The 26279-nt window shown below is 41.5% G+C and overlaps 1 protein-coding gene across 3 annotated transcripts in view; it reads left to right on the top strand.

Moving 5' to 3' along the window:
* The window catches only part of fras1 (Fraser extracellular matrix complex subunit 1), a 329177-nt gene that overhangs the window by 127255 nt on the left and 175643 nt on the right, over nucleotides 1–26279 (top strand). For all 3 annotated transcript variants that reach the window (XM_061730659.1, XM_061730660.1, XM_061730661.1), the window contains 3 exons: nucleotides 1994–2141; nucleotides 12670–12813; nucleotides 15424–15570. In XM_061730659.1, the coding sequence (XP_061586643.1) occupies nucleotides 1994–2141; nucleotides 12670–12813; nucleotides 15424–15570 (439 nt within the window). The remainder of the gene's footprint in view (nucleotides 1–1993; nucleotides 2142–12669; nucleotides 12814–15423; nucleotides 15571–26279) is intronic.

Raw genomic sequence — 26279 nt, forward strand, 5'->3', positions numbered from 1 at the left:
ATTTATTTAATGATTTCATAAATCAATACAGGGGTGCTTCTAGTTTGACGTTAACGTCACTTGGACTTTCCTGAAAGATTAAAGCAGCAGGATGGTGACGAGATGATTGTTGGTTTGAATTCCCGAGAGATGTGGAAAATAACAGCCTGGAAGCTTAATGAGTCTGAATAATAAACTCTGTGTGCGTTTATCTTCAAGATGATTCCAGAGCACATTAACATGCTATTTTGTAGGAGACTGAAAGAAAAGAGACGGATGGCTTTTACGCTTGTTTACTTCGAGACGTGATGAGCCTTAATGCGAAAACATTATTATGATTTAAAATAGAATGAATGAGCGGCGATGAAGCAGCGATGTGGATTGCCGGAGGGATGTGGGAGGCAGGTTCAGCTCGGCCCGACGGACTTTGCACTTATCTAATCAGGGAGAGCTTTTTGAGTCCTTCCCCTCGTTATTTAGATATGGTCCATGTCTGGAGCAGAAACCTAGTTATTTTTTATTTTATTTCATTTCTTACACTGGAACTCATTTACCGTTGTGTTTACAGGCAGGAGCCGTGATTAGTTGTTGCCATGCTACAGCATCCTTGGTTCTGCGGGCCGGATCAAATAGCACCGGGATGAGGCATTTTCAGCTCGTCTAAAAAGCAGAACAAAAGATGATAACGTGCAATTTAAAAAAAAAATCCACAAGCTCTTTGATGCCGGAGGTGGTGACGGTGGGTAGTTACCGTCTGCAGAGGTCGTCATCAACTTTCTGCATCAACCAACAGTTCCTGTTTGTCCTGTTTGTCTTTTATCCAGTTTTGGTAAAGTTATTGTACGCTCGATGGTTTATTGACAGACGTGTGGAGAATCCTGCACAGCATCAGTGACCTTTGACCTTTGCTGGGTCCTAGATGAGGTTTCTGCTGTGCACGCTGCATCTGGTACATTTTAGTGTCTTAAGTGACTTCAGTGTCAAAAAACATCACCGTCTTCCTTTGTTGAGACCGACTTAGATTAGATTGACCCGAGAATAAGACGGGCGTGCATAAAGGACGGCCCACACCAACTGGAAAAATCCCTGTTTTATTAAAGACTTGTTTTTTTATGTAAATCCAGGTATGTCTGCTATTTCCATGAATAAATTACATCTCAATGAGGAGACAGAAACGTCTCTCCACAGTCTGAGGGCAGGCCCTGTATGAGTCCTTTCCTCGGCTTCAAAAACAGTTAATTATAGGCTGGCTTTAAACTCTCCTTCAAGCTTTTCTGTGAGGAGTCGCTCCAGTGATGGTTAATGCACTTGCATGTCCGCCATTCAACCTCACGTACAGTAAGGTGCCAGTTTTCTTACACCATGGGGCTTTTTTTGTTGTTTTTTGGGGGGTGATGTACGGACTGCCTTTGCAGTACCTCACCTCGTGCAACGCAATGCATTTCCGCTCCTCGGCAGCTGTTTGACGACTCACCGGTTTATCTTGCAGATGGTGAGATGTTTTGTCCTTGAAGCCGACTTGAATAGTTCAGCTGCAGAAGTGATGAAATACGGGGTAGAGAAGTTGTAAATGAATGTTCTGGCTCGTTCAGGCCCATAGGTCGCGGCTTGCTCGACAGACGTGACTGATGAAGAAGAGTCCTGTTATGAAAGCGGGACCTTGGCGCTCATTGACCTTTTTTCAGGCAGAAAAGGCTCGACTCCTTTCTGTCATCTGAAGTGTCGGCCTTGTTCTCTCAATTTTTAGCCGAGTTGAATACTTGTCATGGTTTTAAGGACCACTCCAGTGGTTTTCTTGCTGTTTGACTCTCACTCCTCCGCAGTCTCTCAAAAAGCCATGAGTACAAAAAGTCCTCTTTTTTTAAAACCAATCCACGTCCATGCAGCCTCCTTTTATCCGTTTCTTTCTTTCTTTTTTTTATTTGACTCAGCTTCTTTACAGTCAAAAATTAAAAGCAGCTCTTGCTTCACTAGGGTCGAGGTCTAATCAGCGATATCCTCTGTCTTGTTTCAGAATCTGGCTCGTTGGGCCGATGGCAGCTGCCGCGAGTGTGAGTGCCGGGATGCCCAAGTGACTTGTTATCTGAGCTCCTGCCCCACTTGCCCAGCAGGCGTGCTGGCTGTCATCCAGGATGGCCAATGCTGCCCCGAGTGTCACCAGGGTATGTCAGCATTTTCAGTGCGTGTGTGTCAGAATGAGAGAAAATTCAGCAGCCTTTAAGTTTTCAGACCCCGGCCTTTTGCAGCACATACGTTTGTGATTCCCATGGTGAATGTGTGATATACTCTGCAAGCCAAGAATTACATCGTCTTTTAATCTGACTTTTACCACATCTTAAAGGTAGGGCATGCGATTCTGTGCGATCCCTAATGTAAGTGCGCGTGCTTGTGTACATGACATGGAGGAGGAGGTGAAGATGCTTGCAGGAGTTCATGATGGGTGGGTTCTCTCAGTTTGAGTTGTTTACTGAACGTTTATAACTTTCCCGTAAAAGCATAAACTGTTACGACGTAATGTTTATGTTATGTTTATGTAATAATTGCTCGGGGGTTTATGTTCTGGTTCTCTGGAAAGCACCTAGAGACAACTTCTGTTGTAATAGACGCTATATAAATAAAATTGAATTGAATTGAATCACGAAGTGGGGTGGATAGGACCCAGATGCAGGAGACCAGGAGACAGGAGTTCCAAAAATAGGGATTTATTAACAAAAAGCACTGCTGAGCAGGATCCAAAAATCAGAATATGAACGTGACAAACCTGACCAGACGCATGGAGGGATGAAACAGTACAGACCAGCAGGGAGCGAGGGAAAGACAAGACCAGATATACACAGGGGGGTTGACGAGACACAGGTGCAGACAATCAGGGCAGATGGAACCAGGGAAGTCAAGACAGAAACACTGAACACTGAACACAAAGACATGGATTTCAAAATAAAACAGGAACTAAATAACCAAACCGTGATAGAAACACCTAAAAGTTCACGGACACCATAAACTCCTAGTTAGCTCGGTTTTCCACTCGGTGAAAGTAGTAGTGGGATGTTTCCTCCTCCAGAGACACCAGATGTGGAGATAGATTTGCTGCAGCGTAACATCAGTTCCTAATGCTTATGCAGATCACTTAAAAAAGATACAATTAAAAAATAAAAACGTAAAACTTTAAGATATTGGTGCCCTTTGTTTCCTCGGGGCCCTGAAACTGCTTGATATGAAAAAGAACCTCCAATTTATTGGGTAATTTCTCGTGGAGGAATATGCACCTATTTAACGTTTAATATATGCAAAAAATGAAAGAGGAAAAAAATGCCTTCAACATGATATTGTGTAGTTGTAACAGTAGCCTCAGGCAGAGCAGCTTTACATAAAAATTCTAGCCAGTCATTTTCTTATTCCCTGTCGCTGCAACCAGATTTAAGAAGAAACACCACAAATTAAGACTGGAAAGGGTTTGCAAAAGCATACAGCTATTACTATGAGCCAGTTTTCTTTTATAAGTCCCAATTTCACATCGGAGCACTCGTCCTTCACATACCTCCTCCGGAGCCTGATCCTCCTGTCTCACCGACTGAAATTTAGTTACGGTAGTTATGACCATGTTCACTTCGAAATAAACATTCTAACAGGCTTTTTAAACAGTGGGACAGCACTGTTGAGACTTTTCAAAATTAACTGTATGAATTACGTGCGTGTAAAGTTTTATTTTATTTCTGGTAATGTCTGAAAACTAAAACACGTACATTTTAATTAATGTTTGCAGTCTTATTTGTCCTATTGAATGACAGGAAAACGTGGAAAGTGTGATATTATAAAGTAGCTCATTGTTCGTAGTATCTAACTGCCAGCATTAAAATATACATTCAGGATATGCTCAGTTAAGCAGATTAACAAAACACAACTTAATTAATTAGATTCCTTAGAAATACAGTTTTCTTTGCCTCCCATACATCCATTATCTATTATTATTGAATTAAGTTCATTTGCAGGTGAAGTAGTCAGCTCTGAACAGTGAAAAACGTCTCTCCGTGAGAAAAACAGCCCTTGAACTTTTTATGCCGGCAACTTATTACGAGCCATTATTGCTCTGACATTCCTCCAGGGGCCATGTTCATTAGACCAAAGGCAAAGGGGTATTTAGTGTGATGTGTGGGCTTAGTGTTGGACCCGAATGCAGAGACCGCGACTGAGGCGATAATAGATTTACTGTGACGATCCAGGCAGGGAGGAGTGAGGGAGGGAAGGGTTCCACAGGTGGGGGGGTGAGGAGCGCAGCCAATGGCACAGTGCTGGTGGAGCCGGGAGAAGGGCTGGTGGAGCCGGGAGAAGGGCTGGTGGAGCCGGGAGAAGGGCTGGCGGTGGAGGCGAGTGTAGAGGAGGGGAGGGAGCTGGAGATGAAAAGGAGACATGCTATTACACTATTATTATACTCTGACAATAATTCCATGAGATAATCCTCAAGAAGGAAAAGAAATAAAAATCGGGGCCATGCTTCTGTCCATGGGTTTGTAATCAGATTTCTGTGAATCCAGAGTGTAAACTGGTTACCCCGGTTACCACTCTTTAAAGTTGCTTTCGTCAACGAAAATTATGTCTAAATATCGCCGTCAACGAACCTTCATCAGCTGAGGAAAACGAGACGAGATGGAACAAAAATGCTGGTCATGTGACTATAACGATAATTAAATGTATAATGCAATATCATAGAGGAATAAAACGAGACTAAAATGTAGATTACCACATCTAAACTCTGTTGTGTCTTCATTTTCGTTGACCAAAATGAGACGAGACGAAATGTTATGACAAAGATCCTTAATCTCCATGTTTTCAGTAGTTTCCTCTGGTTTAGTTCTGCTGCTGGGTGACGTCACGTCCTCAATCCCAGTCGCGGCCCGCGGGGAATCAGATCCAGAAGATGCAGCTGCAGGTTAGAGGCTGATGCCGTTAACGCAGAGCTCTAGGTTCACGTCAATTAAAAACAAAGTTACATAGAGGAAGGGACCGATGGCCGGTCACGCGGGATCTTCTCTTGGGCTGGGAGAAGAAGAAGAAGAACCATCTTTGGATACACTTTCCTACATAGACGTGGAAAAGAAAACCCAATGTGTCGTTGAAAAAGAAAAAGACGGGGAGAAATGTGGAAAAATAAATATGTTGTAAACTCAAATTAGATTCTTCTGTATCTGGAATGAATGTATTCTTGAGTTTATAAGGTAACAATAATATAATAATAAGATAACCTTGTTTGAATTGTAAAATGGCTTTGGCTAAATACAATCTTTGACTAAAATAAGACTAAAATGCTTAGACTTTTAGTCATATGAACTACCACTCTCCTCTGCAGGAGGAGCTGAAGCACGGCGGAGAGGGAGAAGTAATACCCGTAGAAGCGCTTCTTCTTCTGCCATACTTCCACATTCAGACCATGAAAATAGTCTTAAATGTCCTGACTGGATTAATAACTGGTCTTTCAAAATGTATCAATAAATACTGCAAATCCTGTAAGTAAACAACTCGAACAACTCGAGCATCTTCACCTCCTCCTCCATGTCGTGTACACAAGTACGCGCACTACGTGAGGGATCACATAGAATCACATGCTCTACCTTTTAGGATGTGATAAAACTCAGATTAAAAGACAATATGACCCACTCAAAGTCGTGTAATGTGATTAAAATGTAGAGGTTAAATTAGAAGACGGTATGTTCTCCAAGAATAAACAGAGAAACCAAGAGCAACGATCAAAATAATCAGTAATCGAGAAATACAGATGGTTGTCTGCCTTTTTGTCCTGGCAGGTGGATCCAAGCAAGTCGGTCAGTTGCTCTGCTCCTAAAGCTGAAAAAGTGGTCAGATTACAGTTTTCTTGAACAAATTGCTTTCGATAACATAAATGATGCCAGCTTCACTGATTACTAAGAACACCTGCGGCCGGCTGCGGCTAAAATGATACCTGAAGGTTATAATTTGCTCCAGGTGCCCAGATGTATTCATGAATAAGAAGGACTACAGATAAAAGAAGAAATGGAAAAGCCCTCAACGCTGACTTGGTTGCCAACAATGTTTGATTTCTGAAAAACACATTGACAAATGTTTTCATCGCTTTTTCTTTCCACCGGCATCTGGCTGACTTGTGTGGATTCCCTGGCCACGAGGAAAAGATGACTTAAAACATTTGGAAGTATCTTCACACATTTTAGGCATACTTGTATGAAATTATTTAAAACTTAAGTATGCCTGTATCTGTTGTAGAATAAATGGAGGAAAAAGGCAGGAGCAAAAAACAAAGGCGTGTATTCCACTGCTTGTACTTCCTGTAGTTGGATGTGTGTTTCTGCTAAATTAGGTTTAACTGTGTTAAAAGTGATTTTCTTCTTTTTATGACATTTTGATTTTGAAGTAAGAGATTAAATACCGCCATATTGATGCAGGAAAGATGTGTTAACACTTTAACCCTCCATCGGTTTCTCTCACCGACAGATGACAGTTTGTGACTAAAAATAGAAAATAAAGGAACATATGCCTCATTTCTCTTCTGCTTGAATCATGAATCTTCCTCAGAGCTTATTAATCACGGCTGTCTTTAGCTCAGTCGTTGGACTGTTCTCACCTGAAGGGCATGGCCTTTTTTGTGCTGTGTTCAGGTCTCATGGGAAAAGCTGTAAACATGAACTTCCTACCTACAGTTTCCCTTCTGCCAGGCTTGGACCCGGCTCAGATATTTGTGCTAATATGTAGATTAGAGCCTGAATGTATTGATCTTTAAACTGCGAAATGCATTGTACCTGTACTCCAAAGGTATTCTGACCATTCAAGAGCTGCCAAGACACAAAGTTCAATTATCTATAATCAAATTTATTGGCAACAATATGTAGTTATTAATGGATGAACTGCAAATCGCCTAGACGAGAGACAAGAGTGGATGGCAGCAGCAACGGATGGAGACAAGGAGCCTCAGTAAAATCCAGATGCTATTAAGCCTCCTGCCGTCTTCTCAATAATAAAAATAATAATAAAAAAAAAAGATCCAGCTGATGCAATAAAGAATTAGCGAAGCCATATGTCGGCTTGTAGATGATATCCTATTGCTTTAATTATGACATGGTTGCATAATACAGCTCTGTTCAGTTAATCTGCTCATGGTTCTGCCACAAACGCTGGTGTTTCCAGGAAGTAGAATAGCCTAAAAATGCTGTCATTGTTTATTTTTTAATCACATTCTTGGTGTGAGGTTGTGTAGTTACGGTTTCTTTTGTAGCTGTTTACGTTGTGTGAAGGCTACAGGGAAAATTATTTCCGTAGCGTTTGCAGAACATTATTCCTAATATGACATTCCAGCAGCTTTTAAGTAAATAAGTTAAGGACTTTGAGACCGATGGGCGCGCCGCTGACGCCAATGGCAGCCTACCTCCGCACTTAAGTCGCTTCATTTACACGCATATTCCACGAGTTTAATAGAACTTTTTAAGGCTTTATTTTCTCATGTAGTGTCAGATTTGAAAAGTGAACAGAAAACAGCGTGGGTTAATTGCTAAATAGTGAACCTCTTAATATGAATTAGTGTGAAATTACCACGAGTCTTGTGGCATGCCTTTTTATATTCACGAAGAAACAAACAAATGTTCCTCCACGGCCGCCAAAGCAAAAGGGAAACAATCGTGAATCTGAGCATTTGTAATTTTTCTATGAAAATATATGAACTTTGTTCCCCACTTTAACATGCAGGAGATTTCAGAACAGAAAAGCATTGGTAGGTGGAAGCAGAGACGATACACACTCTTGGGTCGTAATGGTTTAAGCCTATAAGCCAGGGATATTCAACTGGCGGCCCGCGGGTCACTTGCGGCCCGCCAGGAGTTTTTATGTGGCCCCTGGTCATATTTCATACCTAGTTATTAATGTTTTTAATATATATTAAATCGTTTTATATATCGTTGCATTTAATGTTACTTCCGGTCTGCGAAACTAGCCTTTTCAGTTGGTTAATGATTCATTGGACAGTGTTTGTACATGTCAATCTCTGTTGGAGATGTTTTTTACTACCTTTGCCAGTGTTGCACAGTGATGATGTTTGTCACATTATTTGTTATTAACCTCCGTTTATAGAGAACTTGTTTACATCATTAGGCTTCTAGGATTGGCCTGAAATGTTTTTCATTTGAATCTCTAAATGAGGACTTTGCATTTCAGATGGAACTTCTAAGCCTCCTATAATTTCATGCGATTGTTTTGTTTTGCTGATATAATGGACAGATGTGTCATAAATAAAGGAGCTTATGGTTAATATTTTGGTTGCTTATTTATAACATCAAACTGGCTACTATGGACTGAAATGCTTGTGCTCAATGCTTAATATAATATTCAAATAAGGAAATCTTGGTGGAAAGTGGTGCTTTGTCATTATGGTGTGTTTTATTAAAAGTAGGTCAATATCAACTTCATTAAGTTTGCACAATGCATGGTTTCAAAATGAACTTGCATTTAAAATAATATTTCTTTATCTGAATATTATATTTAACATTCACAATGACTAAATCTGGAGACAATTAATACATAATTCATATGTAAATTAGACAGATATATTCTCCTGCTCATTCCTGTGCACAAATGTATTTATATATACATAAATCTTCGTCTTTGAGTGCAAAATACATTTTGAAAACCCCCAAATTTTGTGCGCGCAGTGCAGCCCTCTCCATACAGTCTTTTTGCAGATATGGCCCCCTGCATAATCCAGTTGAAGACCCCTGCTATAAGCATTTCAGGGGAGGAGCCACGTGAGGCTGCAGCCGAGGTCGAGGCTGCTGATGACCGTTGCTGCAGTTCCTCGACTGACCTTCCTTCACTGAATTAGATTTAATTCTTTTAAATAACCTTTCCTCTTGTTTTTCTTTTTCTGGAAGAGGAGTCTTCCAGAGCTGAAAGGATTTTTCTGGAGCCGCATTAAAAATATTGATTTCAGAAGAGCTGCCTCTCAATTCCTTGTAAAAGTCATGGTTGGAATTTGAATTTGGTAGTTTGATTGATTATATATTGGCCGTACCATCCACTCAGACTACAGTATTAGGAATTTGTGGCAGCTATAAGACTTTGGAGGTAGACTGATTAATCAATCAGGCTGATTATTGGGCTTTTTTTTATTACCTGTAACTAGCCAGTCCCTGAGAACATCTGACTGGGAGACACATCTGTAGGCAGTCTTGTGAAATGAAACAGGTTTAACAGCACTTCCTGATCCCCATTTCTCTCTCCATCCTCTTTCTTTCTCTGCTTCATCACACACGGTCCTATTTTTCCAAACCGCTTAAGTTGTACTCTTTCGTCTTCTGTGAAAAAGGGGGCAGTGGGATGAAAAGTGAAAACTGGAGTGGCAGATGAAAAAAAAAAGATAAAGGGTGCGTCCCAATACTCCCCCTCGCCCTCCTTTTCTTCCCTAACCCTAACTTTTGCGCGTTCCCGTGAAGGTAGTGGTGTCCCAATTCCTCTTTTCACCTAGGGGGAGGGGGCATAACGAGGGCTAGGGGCTGAGAATAGCCCCTTCAAATCGAGGGATTTCAGATGCTGACTTGGCGAGCGAGGGGGTATGAAAAAAAGAGGCTCTGCGTCGATTTGACTCGCCGACCGAAGGCAAACAGGCAGACTGGTCTCAGAGAAATAGAGAGAAATAATCCTGTGACTCGTCAGATTTGTTTTGGATGTTTCTGATATAATAGTCTTCAGAAACCACAAAGTAATCCAGCTGTTATCTGGGTAATTTACACACTTTCAGATAAAGTTGCGGAAGATCACGCCAGAATAAAGGGATTTATGGTTCCGCGTTACACCAACGCAGATCCTACGGCGGAGGTTACGCAACCTACGCCGTAGGCTCTGCGTCGATTTAACGCGGACCCAAGCTCCGGACCCGGCAGACAGAAATCTCTAAATTTCGGAGCAAATTTCTTAACAGGCGTAGCTACAACTGTTAGATTTCATCTATTAAACCAACATATTCCTAAATGATTTATTTCAGCCGGCGTGATTCTCAACAGAGCTGCGTCCCGGGAGAGAGTGTCTCTCCCGGGGCTGACGGAGCAGCCTGACCCGGCGGAGACGTCTCTTCTCGGGCTGTGAGCTGAGGCTGCTCCCCGGGGCCGGCGGCTCTTCTCATCTCCGAAAACATCGGGTCAAATTTCTTAACAGGCGTTATTTGGATAAACTGAGCCCCGGTTGGGGATCTTAAGGTTACCATTATACCTGAAAAAATATTAAAACTTAATAAAGTGCCATATTAACAGCGCTACAGCTGAAATTAAAACAGCTTTTGGCTCTCAGCTTCCTGATCAGGGAAGGGATGAAAACGAGGGGTAGGGGGAGAATTGGGACAGGCACCTGGGCCAAGTGCCCTAGATCTCAAGTGCCCTAAAATCTCCCCCTTCTTTTTTAGGGCTTAGGGAAGAAAAGAAGTGCGAGTGGAGAAAAGAAGGGCGAGTGAAGGAGAATTGGGATTGGGCCTTAAAGACTGAAAAGAGCAGAGGACTGATGGGGGGGAACTTAGAACAGTATGTTCTGGACAGCTGACGGTCTTATTGGATGTTCGGATTGGAGTCGCCTCTTTTTTATAATGTTTTGTCCTTTTCCCCACTCGTTCATACCCTTGTGTTTTCTTTTTACTCTTAATTTTCTTCTTTCGTGCTGTTCGTGCAGCCGTCGCGTTAGTAAGATCATGCAGCCTCATTCCTGCGGGCGCTTTATTTACTCAGCGCAGTCACGTAATGAATGGAGCAATCACTGTGAAATCAAGTGCAAGCAGTTACACATATTGTTTGACAAGCTGCTGCCAGCTTTTGCCTGACCTGCTATCCAGATTTGATCATCTTACTTCTGTCATGCCAAATTTTTCTCTTTTTTTTCTCAGATAAAAAAAAAACAAAACAGCAAATTTCTATTTTCTGGCAGAGATTGTTGTAGTTCATCTTTGAAAGCAAACTAGTTCAGATTATTTTGTTTCATAGTGATGTTCTGAAGCACCAATGAAAGTGCCCAAACATCCACAAAGCCCCATCAAAGACTGACGCATCAGCAGACTTTATGTGGAATATCTGTTTTGCATTCGGAGCCTTATTTTGTGTTACAGCACATTGTCATTGGTGGGTGTCTGCCCACCCTCTGCTCTCGGCATGCTTCCCAAATGATTCTCAACAGCAAAATGAAAAGAAATAAAGAATATACAAATGCAGACCGGCTTCTCTGTAGCAAAATGCTCTATTCACACATATTGATTCATACAAGGCCGACAGATTACTTTAACGTGACTCTATATAAGTTCTGCTTTGCAACCTTAAGTGCATGTATGTGTCACATAGTACAATTATATGTAAATGTGTATGAGGTGTCAATATATGAAAATAATGGATGCCTTTTGCTATCAAACGTGAAAGGAACGCAGACTCTATGTAACAATACCACTCCTGACCACATGGGTTGGGGGGGGGGCAACACATCACAAGAATGTTCACTTCAGTCCCTCTGACGTATGAACACAACAAAGTGCACCTCTGTTGGGATCAGGCGCTATCATGTAACTTCCAGGTCGAGGCTCATGCCGAAAGCATGGCGTCATAGTAGTGCAACACCACCAACAGCAACAATGGAGGCCATCCAGCTGCTCGTTTATGTTACACTTGGCTTTTGGTACTTCACGTACTTTGCTACTTTGTGCTTGTTCTGTCGTGCTTCTGACGTTTTCTGTCTGGATTTTTACTATGCACCTATAAATAACAGGGGCCAAAAAAATGGTACGGTATGGTTCTGTTTAATGGGGCCATCTTATAATGTACCAAACCGCTCAGTGGAAACAGTAGTCTAGAGTCACGCAATGTAAGTTAGCCAGTAGTCCTCCTGAAAATAGTTTTAGGATTTAAAAAGATATAAATACTCAAAAAGATCATTTGAAGTCAGCCATTACGTGGTGCATTCAAATTTGGCCTTGGCCCATTCACCCAGGAGGTCAAATATATAGATGCAACAAATTTGGTTTAAATTGCCATTTTATGTGGGTTAGAACCCCAGATCCCATTATTTATTTTATTTATTTCATTATTTATCCAATTTTCTTCACTCATTTTATAACATAACCTAGGCATGTGGAGATCTTAAGGCTTCAATAGGTCAAGTCAATCACTCACTGGTGATCTCTGAGGTTTCATGGGTTCAGTCATACACTGGATGGATGGATGGATGAATGGATGCATGGATGGATGCATGGATGGATGGATGATCAGAACTTTTCAGATTTATATTATTAGATATTGTTTACACATTGGAAAATGTTTTCCTGCAACTGGCAAATGAAAGGAACTAACGTGTGCTGACAAATGTTAGTAAAGTGCTGGACACCTGGGAACTAGTGTGGGCAGAGAAAGCACTTTCATGCTTCATCAGAAGATGCAGCAGTGCAGCTCTTTGCTGACTGTAGAAGTGTGTAGATCTACTCCCAATCTCCCTCCTGGGCTCATTGTACAGAGTAAAGCTTCTCTTCTGTGTGACTTCAGCAGACGACTGGATGGAATTCATTAAAAACGTCAATTCCTTGTGTTGTGTGTGCGTCTTTCTCTCTGCAGCCATGAATGGAGATGTGTGCTTCTGCCCTTTCAGATGAGAGCGTGTCACAGCTTTGTTAAATAAAACAAGTGACATTTCTTTTTGCAGTTCAGTGCCACGCAGACTGCCTGTCATGTTTGGGGACTCCCGACTACTGTGAGACCTGCAGGGACCCAAAAGCCTTACTGCATCTTGGCCGCTGCCTGTCCGTCTGTCCAGCAGGCTACTACGCTGAAGGGCAAGTCTGTGCAGGTAAAATGGCTCCCACTTCCACACTTTTAGGTCGTAGAAGCCTTCCTTTCCAAAAATCCAAAAAACAAACAAAAAAAATCCACTATTGCACTGGACCATTGGTGAAAAGGAAGCAAAACTAACTGCAACGAGCAAAAGAAACAAAACCTGTCCAGGATGTACGCCTGCAGTGAGCTGGGATAGGCTCCAGCAGACCCCCGTCAACCTGCATTGGATTAAGCGAGTATAAGAAATGAATGGATAATAATACAAGCAGACATTAAGATTTAAGCTTGAAGAGTCAGTGTGCGTGGATAGATTGTGTTTTTGTGCAGGTAGGACTTTACATCAAAACTGAGTTTGAATTGAAGATACCTTCTGAATGGAAAGTGAAACCTCTTCAAAAAAAGAGAAAAGAAATAAAAGGAAGTGCGGTTGCGTTGTTTCAGGCCTCTGGGAGTATACTGCAAAAACTCAAAATCTTAACAAGAATATTTGTCTTATTTCTAGTTAAAATGTCTCATTTTTAGTCAAAAATCGCATTACACTTAAAACAAGACTCAACACTGGGAAAAACAACAATTATCACCTGTTTCAAGTAGATTTTCACTTAAAATAAGTAGAAAAATCTGCCAGTGGAACAAGATTGCTTGTAATGAGACATTTTAACTAGAAATAAGACAAATATTCCTGGTAAGATTTTTAGTTTTTGCAGTGTAACCGTGACCTGGATGGCTGGGAGTCCACACGGGTCACGAGTTACTTTTTATTTATGTTTGTGCCTGAGCTGGCTGGGCCACCATGACTGAACATTGACCCACGACAGCCGTAATCTTCTTAGCATTTCACCGAAATGATTTCTGCTCCTCTGCCAGAATCCACTGACCTATTCTCCAAATAAGCCAGATGTTTGCACCACACAGATATTTTGTGGAGCTAAAACTCCTAAAACTACAGAGCAGAGGAAAACGCAACAAAGCTGGAAACTTGGATCTCGTGGCAGAACAGACGCTCCACTCGTTGGAAAATTAAACTGAGCTCTTTAGGTTCTCTTTATGTACGGATGTAGCCAGCGTAGCATTAGTCAGCCAGGAAACCGTGTCACCAGATCAAAATTATTGCAGCATTAGAGAAAACAGCTCTTATGATGCTTGTAATTGAGGCTTAAATATTGAAGCAAAGAGGCAAAATAAATCAAGGAAGAAAGCATTGCATCATTTTTACAATATCCTCACAACGCCGATGTTTTGAGGGTAGAGTCCGTTGCACCAGAGGAGCAAGAGATCTTTGAGAATAATTGATCTGTTTCAGCAGTATTTTTAAATAATGCATCGGGATCCTTTAAATACATCATTTGAAATGAATTTCACACCTTTATTTTTTTGTGTGATACATTTAAAATACTGACAGATTCTCCCTTAATGTCCTGTTGGACCATGTTTGTGGGAACATCCTTAGATGGACAGTTTTTAACACAAAACTCTCAACATTTGCAGTAGTGACTAAGATAATAAGAATGTGTTACCTGCAACTATCGCTGAGGTTTCTTCACGTAATACACCTGATGCAAAATGCCAAACATCGAAAACTCTAGTATGTCTTCATGTTTGTTTCTGATGCAAACTGCAAACCATATTTGAGATTAAAAGAACCAAAACAACCTTAAACTGGAACTCTTTGTTAGGTTTTTGTTATCTGCTGAAACAAAGTATTTATCTGGTATATGAAGTGCTTCCACCAGTGAAAACCATTAACAAGATCTTGGCTCAGAACATAATTTATATTCTTATGTGATTTGGGTTTGAGTTTCTGAAATCTTGATGATTTAAAAGCTGTATACTCCTTGAAATCCTGTTCTCTCTTAGATTTTGTATTTCATTTACTTTAGTGTTAATTCTGATGTAAATTTCCCATTTTTTAATTCAAATGATGCTCTTTAATCTTTTTCATTTTGTTCTTAATGCAAAATCTGAAAAGAAGAAACAATATAAAACTAAATCTGTCTCTATATTAGAACCAAAGCCAGTATCAGAAATACTTTATTGATCCCTGAGGGGAAATTGCCTAAAGTTACAGATGCTCCCATTCAAAAGTCTCATAGAAGTAGGGAAGTATAAAACATATCAGGCATTTCCTCACATGTGATCAGCCTCGTACTGAATGTACCCCTCTAGCTGGGTGTGTCTGTCCCTGAGTGGGACACATTGTCCAAGACGACATCCAGATGTGTACGTTGTATAACACAAGAGGCGATTCCTGATAAAGTAAATGAATTAATGAAAAAAAGATTGAAGAAGAAATGGTGCCATTGTCACCTGGAGCCCAGACCTGCTCTCCCGTTACTCCGCACCACTTTCATGAAGGGGATGTCTGTGCTTTCTAACTTGAGATTTTTAGATACGTGCTAAAATTATGAAACATTAGCTCGTTGGATCTTGGGCCGTGATGTCCACTTCCTCTCCACTGCCTTTCTCACAATCTAATAATGACTAGAAATAAAAATTGACTTACCGACCTGATTCTCTCTTTTTTCCCCCTGTCCATGGCAGGTAAAGTATAATTTAAATCAATGTCAGGGAAGAGGAGTGTATTTTTGTAATGTGTGACAGTTATGTTGTCCCCCCCCCCCAGCCTGCCCAGCATCCTGCGCCGCTTGTTCCAGTAGGTGGGACTGCCAGTCCTGCGGGTCCCAGCTGCCCTTGCTGAGTGCCGATAGTGCCGAGTGCCTGGCGTCCTGTCCTCCTGGCTCCTACCAGTACGACCACAAACACTGTCGCCGTAAGTAACGCAGACATTTGGAGAGCTATGAAACACTGACAGCCAATCCAAATACGTTTGGGACCACTTCTTGTCATCTGTTGTATGGAAGATGGACAGCTGCACATCTGTGCATCACAGTTGTCTTGGGGTCGGTGGGACACTGTTAGCAGCTTATTCCGACGGGGTTAAAGAGGTGGAGTATCAGGAGGATCAGAGTGCAGTCATGTTTCCTGGGAAGCCACCAGGAACACGCCCCTCGTACGAAGACAAAGCTAGCTGTGGCTACCAGCTCCTTCGGCTGATTCCTGCTGCAATAGCTCCAGAGCAGAATATCCCATTTCACATGCTGACTGGATAAGAAAATCAAAACTTTAGCTGACGCTGGGTTAGTGCACACTGCTGATTGCTTCACTGGCTGCGGTAGTAGGGCGATCACAAATGAGGATGGTGGCTAGATCAGTGGATCTCCAGCAGTCGAGGAACTGCAACAAATCTTTGTTCGGCATGAGACTCAAACCAAAAGTTTGTTGGTGCTGTTTTCGAAACAGAATGCAAAGGTCTGTAAATCTGATGAGCCCATATTTGATCACAATAAAACACCAAATATATCAAAAGCCTAAACTCCGGAAATGTGCCATCTAAAGAAAAAAATATGGTAATTTTGATATTGGGAACTAAGTTTCCTTATCGAAAACAAAAGTCTGTCCCCAGTATAATTTATACACATATATAGTCTCTTGGAAGCTTTATTTACACTCAAAAGTTGTTACTGAGTTACTCGTGTGCACAAAGTGTGGCGACTCGGGTTTCAGTGGAACCACAGCAAACTCTGGGGTGGAGTCAGAGGTGCGAGTGCTACCTAGTGTGGAGACATGTCTGCCATTTTTTCTCTCAAGACACTTGAAAAAAGGCTGAAAAAGAGCCTCAGCCGTTCAAGCGTGATCTCTCCAGAGAGGCCGCTGCAGAGAGAACGGTAGGAGGGGAACCCTCAGTCCCAATTAGGAGGAGCAATGTGAAAATCCTTGTTAGAGGACCGTCATGTTTTTGTCAGATATGGTGAAGACCCTTTCCATCTTCAATCTGGCATTTCTTCTCATGAATTTTCCACCTCGTTTAGTGGGGTGCTTTCAGAAGAACCTGCTGCTTTCAGAGTTCAGAAAACGAGTTTGACTAACAATGGGATGCAGTGGGTGCCTCAGTGTTTTGGCTCCCTGGGATGAACTCTGTGTGATTTCTCCACAGAAACTGGTTATCTGAGTGCATGTTCCAACTGAATATTTAACGATGTGATGAAGAAGAGAGCTCTTTTTTACTTTATTTTTTTAGAGTGCAAGTATTCTTTCTTCAATATTACAGTAAACATATTTTAAAAGTTCTAGCTTTTAGATGTGCCGCTGCTGTTCTGCTGCTGCCCCCCTCCCGCTTTATGTTCCCGTACTCAATTGCTTGAAAAAGTTTTGTGAAAGTTAAGTCTGCTCTAATTACATTTCCCCCTGAATGTTCATTCCTCTGGCGCTCAGATCTCAAAATGTTAATAGGATTTAGCTGTTTTATTGTTATTTTTCCCTCCAGTGATGCTGGGAGGGTTTTCATATCGTTGCTGCTGCACAGCACAGCTCACTTTGCTTCATGAAGTCACTTGAGACCCACTATGATACTTTAAAAGCATATGAGTTTCTGTCAGAGACACCCTGATCGCTCATACGGGTAAATGTAAGACTGTAGATGTTGATATGTTGGCTTAAAGTCCTAAAGGGCACCTGAAGAAAAAGAAAAACATGTGGAAACAAAAAAAACAACCCTGTTACTCTTAAACTGGTGTTTTCTTGCCACGAACCACAATGCATCACATGAGGGGGCGACACAGGGGGGTTGTAGGCCTGGGCGTTTCTGGGAGAACAGCTGAACAAGTTTATTGGTAAACATGGCCTTTATAAAAACCAAGGAGAGATTTTGAGGACATTTTGGGATTATAAACTCATATATACTTATATACTGGTGGATTTTGTTGCGGCTGCAGAGCGATGGCTTGAAGACCTGGAAAAAAGGTGTCAGTTGAAGTCGTTCCAACGCTGATTAGAGCTCCTGTTGCAAGCTTTTGCAGCTTCTTCAGATGCGCCCATCTGGAGGCTTTGACGCAGACCCAGAAATGACCTGAACAAACCTTAGATAGAGATACATGAGTGCGATGGCAGATGAGAAGGACATCTGCTGCATTCACCTTAATCTGTCGCCACATCTTTTCTACTTCCTTTTTCAACCCTTAGTACTTTTAAGCTTCTCATCGATCACCACCGCCGTCTTCTGGGACTGGTTGGCTGTCATCATTTCAACATTTTTAATCAGTCTCGATTCTGATATCTTGCAGGATTTTTGCTCTTTCATCCTCCACCCCTCTCGTGCACTTAGGCCCCGTTTACACGGAGCAAAAACGGAGGCGTTTTCATGCGTTTTGGCCGTTCGTTTACACGAAAACAGAGCTCAAAGTCCCCAAAAACGATAATTTCTGAAAACTCCGGCCAAAGTGGAGATTTTCAAAAACTCAGTTTTCACGTATGCGTCTAAACAGAGGAAAACGGAGATTTAGGCTTCAGAATGTCACATTATGCAACAGAAACGTCACCAGCGTCATGTGTGCGACCTGTGTTTACAATTTGTTTGGTCACCATCAATATTTTCTTGTATTTTACCTGTTTTAAATTCTAAAGTCACATTTAAAAGTAACTCCACTTCTCTGTCACTCCAAACGAAAGACTCTCGTTCCGTCTTGGAAGTAACTGGCAGTCCAGGCTGATTTATGGTTCAGTGTGTTGAAGAATATTACAAAGTCCAGTTCAAGAGTCCGCTGTGTGATGAGAGATTTTATTCTAGCCGGCGTTCAGCAGACAGATACAGACAGTGTCTGGTTCGGTGGCTGACATCGAAATGGTTCGTAACAAGCTTTTTTATACAAGAACAAACAACAGAATTAAACAAGTGTTACGGTCAGAGGCGTGGCCTTGCGGGGGGCTGGAAGCTGGTGCCTGTCCCAGCAGGGAGACAATGCGTTGCCGGCAAGGTGTCGTACCGGCAGGGGTCCTTAGCAACTGGAATTGCATGTCAATGAGCTGAGGGGGAGTTCAGGAGCCGTCCGCAGGGCGGCGTCGTGTCCCCGCAGGGGGTCTGCAGGGGGCCTCATCAATTCACAATTTTTTTTTTTTTTTTTTTTTTTTTTTTTAAGTACAGTCAATCTCAATTTTGAACAGAAAGTCTGAATTTTCCTCCTCCACTGGCGGTAGAGGTGGAATTACAATAACAACAAGCCAACAAAGCAAATTCAAAAATCAAGTAACCAACGTGTCCTAACTGTTCTTTAAACCAATGAAACAAACTACTTATGACAGGTGTATGTAACATTTTGGCAATATCTTTCAAGTGTTGCGTTATTTCTTGGACTGTGGCATTGCGGGTATAAATGTACAACATTCAGTTTTAATGACAGCACAAGTTCCCCCTTGAGAAGCTAATAAATCCATCATCCCTAAAGCAGTCATTTCTTGTGAGAGCATAGGCATGTCTTTTGCAGTGGTGTTGGCTAATCTTCAACTGCATGGGATAAATCTCTTATCTGTTCCAAAGCTGCCATGACTCCGTAATTTGGAACGAGGGCACCAAAAAATCTTGTCCATGGTGTTTGTGTGTGTGTGTACAATTCTCTTCTAACAATGTGAACGATTCTCATGGCTGGTACCGCATGGCCCAGACCACATATTCCAGACCAACCGTTTGGAAGATATTCACAAGCCTTCACGCCACAAATCCAGTAAACATCCTTTGGTAGAGGTATGGAACAGCGATTAACCATTGTAGCAAGGTAGCTATAATAGTGGATTTTGGCTTGTTTTAGGCTTAACAAGCGGTTCTTCAGAAGGAGAGCATGTGGAGTCACAGTTTGGCCTGTGCTGCTCCTTTGCTCCCCTGCTCCCCTGCTCCCCTGCTCCCCTGCTCCCCTGCTCCCCTGCTCCCCTGCTCCTCTGCAGAGGTCCCAGGTGCTGGAGCTCAGCTACTTCCGGGCAGGAAGAAGAAGGAATCGGCTGGTTTCCGCTGCATGGTCGAGGAGTTGTGTTCTTGCAGTGGGATGCGTGGAACCAGGTTAGACGCCCCTCACACTTGACGGCGGTGTTGGTGGTGAGCAGGACGTGTTCAGGTTTAGACCAGCGAGGTTTCAGGGCGTTTTTCCGTCGGAACTCCCTGACACAGACCCAGTTGCCGGGTTGGAGGTTATGGCAGGGTTTGTCACTAGGAGGAGACTGGACAGCTTTTACTTGTCTGTGGATTGACTGGACAGCAAAAGTTTAGAGTACAACAGAATGATATCATGGATTCATCCATGGCATGGAAGTCCATCTTCTTCATATATACAGAACTGAATTGCTTGGTATGGTCATAGGTCTACCCATAATCCTTTCATGAAGCGTGAGTTTTGTGCTTCCTAATGGGTGTTAACAGGTGTCAACATTGTCCATTTAAGTCCAGTTTAAAATTCTCTGCACATACAAAAACATTTTCATACATGAACATTTTCATACAAGAATAATTTCATATCCCTCACATAATGTCTATTTGCAGAGCTTCAAAAAAAAAATCACGGTGGGGGGAAGTGTTGATAATGTTTGCAATATTTTTATAGGATGCAAATCTTGGAGCTTATCAGTCTTTCAACACTATCTGACACATTCCCCCTTTTTCTCATCTGTGATTGCTAACTGTGATCAGCTATTTACGCGTACAAGGATGTGGGTTTCACAACGCGGCCGTCGTTGCTGACCCACAAATTATTTACATTTTTACAACCATGGGAATGCTACAATCCGTTTTTTTTTTTTTTTTTTTTTTTTTTTTCACCTCAGTAGTCTTCTTGTAGGAGAGCTACATCATTAGGAAAACCAGGTCGTTAGCGGGTATAGAAGGGCAAAGTTTTACATAGACAGGTAAGCCAAATTTGGCAGTTTCTTTTGCTGCATGGTCAGCTGAAGCATTGCCTAGTGAAAACAGGGTTGGACTGGGTGTGGGCTTCACATTTAACAAAGCAATAGATGAAGGTAGTTGACAGGCTTGTAACAGTTCACCAATCAATTAACCACATTTATCTCCGAGGATGAAATAAATCCTTGGTTCGCCCACAATATATAAAATCTATAAAATACAATATACACAACCAAAAGCATATCTGGAATCTGTATAGATTGTAACAGTTTTACCTTTTGATCAGTATATAGTTTCATCTACTTGGGTGGAGCTGGAGAAGGAGGGCGCTTTCAACAATTAAGAATTATCACAAATTGTATAACCTGCGTATGGTATTCCATTTTTATAAGCAGAGCCGTCAGTGAGGAAAACAGGAAAGGTCAGGACGAGTGTTAAAGACAGAGGTGTCAAAAGTATTCACATTCATTACTCAGGTAGAAGTATAGATATTAGAGTTCAAAAATACTCCTGTAGAAGTTGAAGTATCAACTCAAAATTTATTTATTTTTATTTTTTATTTAATTATTTTTTTCTCAAGTAAAAGTATAAAGTACTGGTTTCAAAAGTACTTAAAGTATAAAAGTAAAAGTAATATAAGCGGGGAAAAACCATTAAGGCTAAAAGCCATTGAAAATGAATGCATCTTAGTATAATGCAAATATATTAAAGAACCATATATGTGCATTATTGAGCATTAACATGTGTTTCAGAGACCAGACACGTACAAACCAAATATGTTTATACTTCTCATCCAACCACAACCAAATCCACTCTATCCGGATGGCACAATTTAACTGGATAGTTTTTTTTTTTTTTTTTTTTTTTAAAAACCGAAATGAAATAGAGTAAGGCTGTTTTTAAAACGTAAGGAGTAAAAAGTAAAGATAATTGCGTGAAAATGTAAGGAGTAAAAGTAAAAACCGTCTGAAAAATAATTACTCCAGTGAAGCATACACAACCAAAAGTTCTACTTAAGTAAGGTAATGAGGTATTTGTACTTCGTTACTTGACACCTCTAGTTAGAGATTAGTTATACATGCATTCAGAGACGTTATAGTAGGCCACAGACAGATTTCCATGCACTTACATGATGAATTTTACCATAGGCAGGATAAGATTATGTAAATTGGGATATATATGTTCTGATTTGGCTCACCCCAATGGGAGCCGATCATTGGCTGTTTCCTCTGCGCCTCCTCTCAGCGCTCAACCTGTGTAGGAAACACTTTTGAAAAAGACATTAGTATTTTCATACATTTCAGATTCTTTTTTTTGCGTTATCCAGGCCTACCCTTTGTGGAGGGCAATTAGCAAATATATATTTTGCATGTACCCTGGAGGGAATCCATCAATCTGATCTCGTGACAGACCACAATTCTCTTTTGCTGTCAAAATTGTTTTAGCATAAAGTTCCCTGGGATTATCAATTTTCCCTTTGAACTGTTAAGGCAATAAATACTGTGAAAAAAGGTCTGAGCTTGCTCTGGTGTGATTTTGGCAACAGCTGTGGGATTAAAAGGGAATTCTACAAGCATCAAGTACTTTGCGCATCAAGTACTTTACTTTTCAAATCATGTGGCAAAGTTAGTTTAACCGCTGTTTCCTCTAGCCATTTTGTTTATTAATTTAAAATCTCTTACCATTATTTGGCTCCAAATTTTGTAGGCAACAGATCTTGGATTTTTGTAAATTCCAGTCGTCATCAGAAGTGTCATCGTCATTTGATTCTTTAATCAGTTTCACCGGATAAAAGTTTTGATTTTATCATTTAACTGGTTCTCTAATTTCTTTTTCGTCTGCGTTGTGTTTTTAACTCCTTCTAGCCATCAGCTTTTTATTTTGATCAGTAAGCGAAGCTATTTGAGATTCTGCATTACGGCGTCTACCTTCATCCCTCCAAAAATCTGAGGGAGTTTGAAGTGCTTTTTAGTTATTTTAACAATATTTAATACTAACTAAGTAACAAACAAAACTAACAAATAAAACTATCGGTACCGTGATTACCATACATGTATTTAAAGAACTGAAAAACTTCCCAAAAACTTTCCAACTATCAGTCTACCTGAGCATATAAATCATTCCTGTTGATGCAAAGAAGAGCGAGTCGATTCTTGCAGAAATGAAATATACTCCATTTTGGGGAGAGCGTGTCATCCCCACTTATAAAATAAAAGGGCAGTTTCTCTACATACAGTATGTCTATTTCTCACAAATATATCAGTGTTCCAACACTTACGGACCCCACGTCCTGCATATGCATAAGAATAGTCCCCCTGGACTATCTTTTTATTGGTACCAGACCAACCATGGCGCCATTTCTCTCTTTAATGTTATCCGAGATATTAAACCTTTTTTTTTAGAAGAGCGAGTCAGATTCTTAAGGCAGGAGAAGCAGAACATTCTCACAACACAATCAAATTCAAGTGTTATGAAATTGTCAGCATTCCTAAAACATCTCTACAATAACCTTCCCAATAACACAAAATAATAATAAAAAAATATAACCTTCACAACCACACAGCGGACTTACCTAAAATCTCAGGATGACGTCAACCATTCTCCGGCACTCCAATTCACAGACTTTCGACAACAACTCAGCAACAATAATTTGGGATTTTGTAAGTGGATCCCTTAACCTCTAAAATTTTAGATAGAGTCGCTGATTGCGCCGTTGTTCTGGAACAGGAGTTTCCATCGAAGGTCTATTGTCATCCGGGTCAACGGCACCAATTGTTGAAGAATATTACAAAGTCCAGTTCAAGAGTCCGCTGTGTGATGAGAGATTTTATTCTAGCCGGCGTTCAGCAGACAGATACAGACAGTGTCTGGTTCGGTGGCTGACATCGAAATGGTTCGTAACAAGCTTTTTTATACAAGAACAAACAACAGAATTAAACAAGTGTTACGGTCAGAGGCGTGGCCTTGCGGGGGGCTGGAAGCTGGTGCCTGTCCCAGCAGGGAGACAATGCGTTGCCGGCAAGGTGTCGTACCGGCAGGGGTCCTTAGCAACTGGAATTGCATGTCAATGAGCTGAGGGGGAGTTCAGGAGCCGTCCGCAGGGCGGCGTCGTGTCCCCGCAGGGGGTCTGCAGGGGGCCTCATCAAGTGTTACACCAACGCAGAGCCTACGGCGTAGGGTACGCAGCAACGCGCACCGTACGTAGGCTACGCCGTCGATTTGACGCGGAACCATATTATTCAGGCTTCACACGTGTCATTTGTTGACGTTTTTCTCCAGGACTCTGATTGGCTAGCATGACTTTGCGCTTCTCGTTACACTGCCCCCTGCAGGTTTGGCTGCTCATAGCACCCCTTAACTGCATATTTATGAGGGTTTGTGTAAACGAAGAGATTTTGAAAACGATCTCGTGTAAACGATGGAATTTTTCAAAACGTAGAGGGGGAAATATCCGTTTTTGTAAATACCCGGCTATGTGTAAACGGGGCCTTAGTTTTTACTTGGTCATTTTGCTGGATAATAACACAAGGTTTTTAGACATGTAAAAGGAAACAGGTGACATTTCAAAATCTATATTCCTGTCAATATTGGGACATATGTTTCTTAAGGTGCAAGTATCATATACTTGAATATACTTTTCATTCTGTCAAACTTAACCAAGTCCAGCTACCGTAGTGACACGTTGCCAACCCAAACAGTCTGCCAAAGAAGCGTTTGGTCCCAAAAACCCAACTGTGAAGTGTGGAGGCAGTGCAATCAGCTGGGGCAGGTGGATCTCTACTACAATCCTGCATTGTAGGATTACTTGTAAGCAGTACATTTATTTATTTATTGGTGACCGTTTCTCAAAGGTTGTGCTGCCTGCCTGAATGATATAATCATCCACAGCCAGCTAACCCTGGCGGCTGCGCTGGTCGCCACCTGCGTAGACTGACCCTGCAGCTGTGCGATAACTACCGTTTCATAATACTCAATACTCGCTTCTGCAGCTGCAAAAGCACTCCGATTGCCAGCGGAGATGGTGAAACGGAAGCCAGCAGTTCTAATTAACAAAGTATTATTAGGTTCTGCAGAGATTCCAGCTAATTATGTGCTAACAAATAAAGCTTGGCCTCAGACACACGCTGAAGTCCTGGGGTTTGCTTAGCAGGACCTCTCTGTTATGTGGTGAAGTGCTAATATGATCCCTGGGAATGATAGGTAGCACCGGGAGGAATGTTGGTGAGAGGAGACGAACTACTGTGCGATAATAGCCAGTCTAGTTTTCCAGCTCAGTTTCACCCCGTAATGAATATTGTCAGGAGGGTTGCATGCCTCCCTACGTGCAAGCTCACTGAGCAGCTTTAAATAAAACCCTGCCTCTGTCCCTGCAACCACGGTGCTACTGTACATGACCCTCTAGCACTGCACTTGCACTTCCTGCATTTAGGTTTCCACTACCCTGCTTTTGTATTGTCCGTTGCAAAATACATCACTCGTGCATTTGTGACACCTAGCCTGGCCAGAAACTGCAAATAGTTCACAAGGTATGCAGCTACTCTGCATTTGAACAGATTTAATGCTGAATAACCCTTCATTGTTTCAGCCATCTAATCAGCTGACCCTTTTCTTTTAACCTCTAATAAATTGCTACCCCCCCCATTCATTTTCTGGGAAAGGCTCACAAAGAGCGCTAGATTCACTGAGGCTGTTAATCAGTGGATGTCGAGCTTAAAGCCATTAGTTTGGATTCTGCCTGAATGAATTCCTTGTTGGGGAAAATGGCAGGAGGGATGGAAGAAGGGGGTGGAGGAGACGGGAGGTGACATCGGTAATGAGTGTGTGAGATGTTGTGAGGGTGCATCTTGGCAGAAAACCTGGACAACCCAGAGAGGACTGTGTCTCTGCAAGCTTTCACTTTAACGCCACCAGTTTGGGAGTGAAAGCTTCGCTGCGTCTGCATGGATTTACCTCCATTACGTAATGAAGTATGGGAAGGGATTGTGTCCCACTCCGAGACATTTCTGTCTTTTACTGCCTTGTTCTGGCGCCCAGAGGGGCCTGGGTCTGATCTAGGACATACTTCGTCTTGCAGGCGGAGTTCACAGCCAGCCAGCCCATCACACTTCCTCTCATGTTTACTTGTAAAGAAGCAAACATTTGCTATGAAAAACAAAGTGTTTAGAGTAAAGTTGCTTTCGTCAACGAAAATTATGACTAAATATCGTTGTCAACGAACCTTTATCACCTGAGGAAAACGAGATGAGACGCGACGATAATTAAATAGTCCTCGATTGATTGTTTTTTTTCTTTTTTAATATTCAGTTGTTGCCTTCTTCTTATTTTAATTAATCTACTGTTTTATAAGATCATGGGACTAGAACTGCAGGGTGCTTGCGCAAGTCTTGAAAGTCTTAATAAGTATGGAATTTTGAAACACTGTTTTCCAGACCTTGAAAAGTCTTGAATTTTGTGTGAAAGTCTTGATAAAGTATGGGGAAAAAATGTATGTTAGAATTTTACAGTATGCTCAAAGGCATTGTGAAATGAGAAATAGAAAGGTAGGCTATAAAACTTATAGTTTATTTAACTATAAACTATCAAAATAGTTTATTTTTTGTTCTTACCAAGTGAGCTAGGTCAAATATGCACTTGTATATGTTGTGATACAGCTTGTTCAGAAGTTAAAATGAGATAACATAAAGATAAGATCAGTCATGTCAAGGACAGAAGAAATAAGATGCGAGTGAAGAGACTGAATTCTACATACATTCATCCATCCA

This window comes from Cololabis saira, chromosome 9 (genome assembly GCF_033807715.1).
Source record: "Cololabis saira isolate AMF1-May2022 chromosome 9, fColSai1.1, whole genome shotgun sequence".
In the NCBI taxonomy this organism is placed as follows: domain Eukaryota; kingdom Metazoa; phylum Chordata; class Actinopteri; order Beloniformes; family Belonidae; genus Cololabis; species Cololabis saira.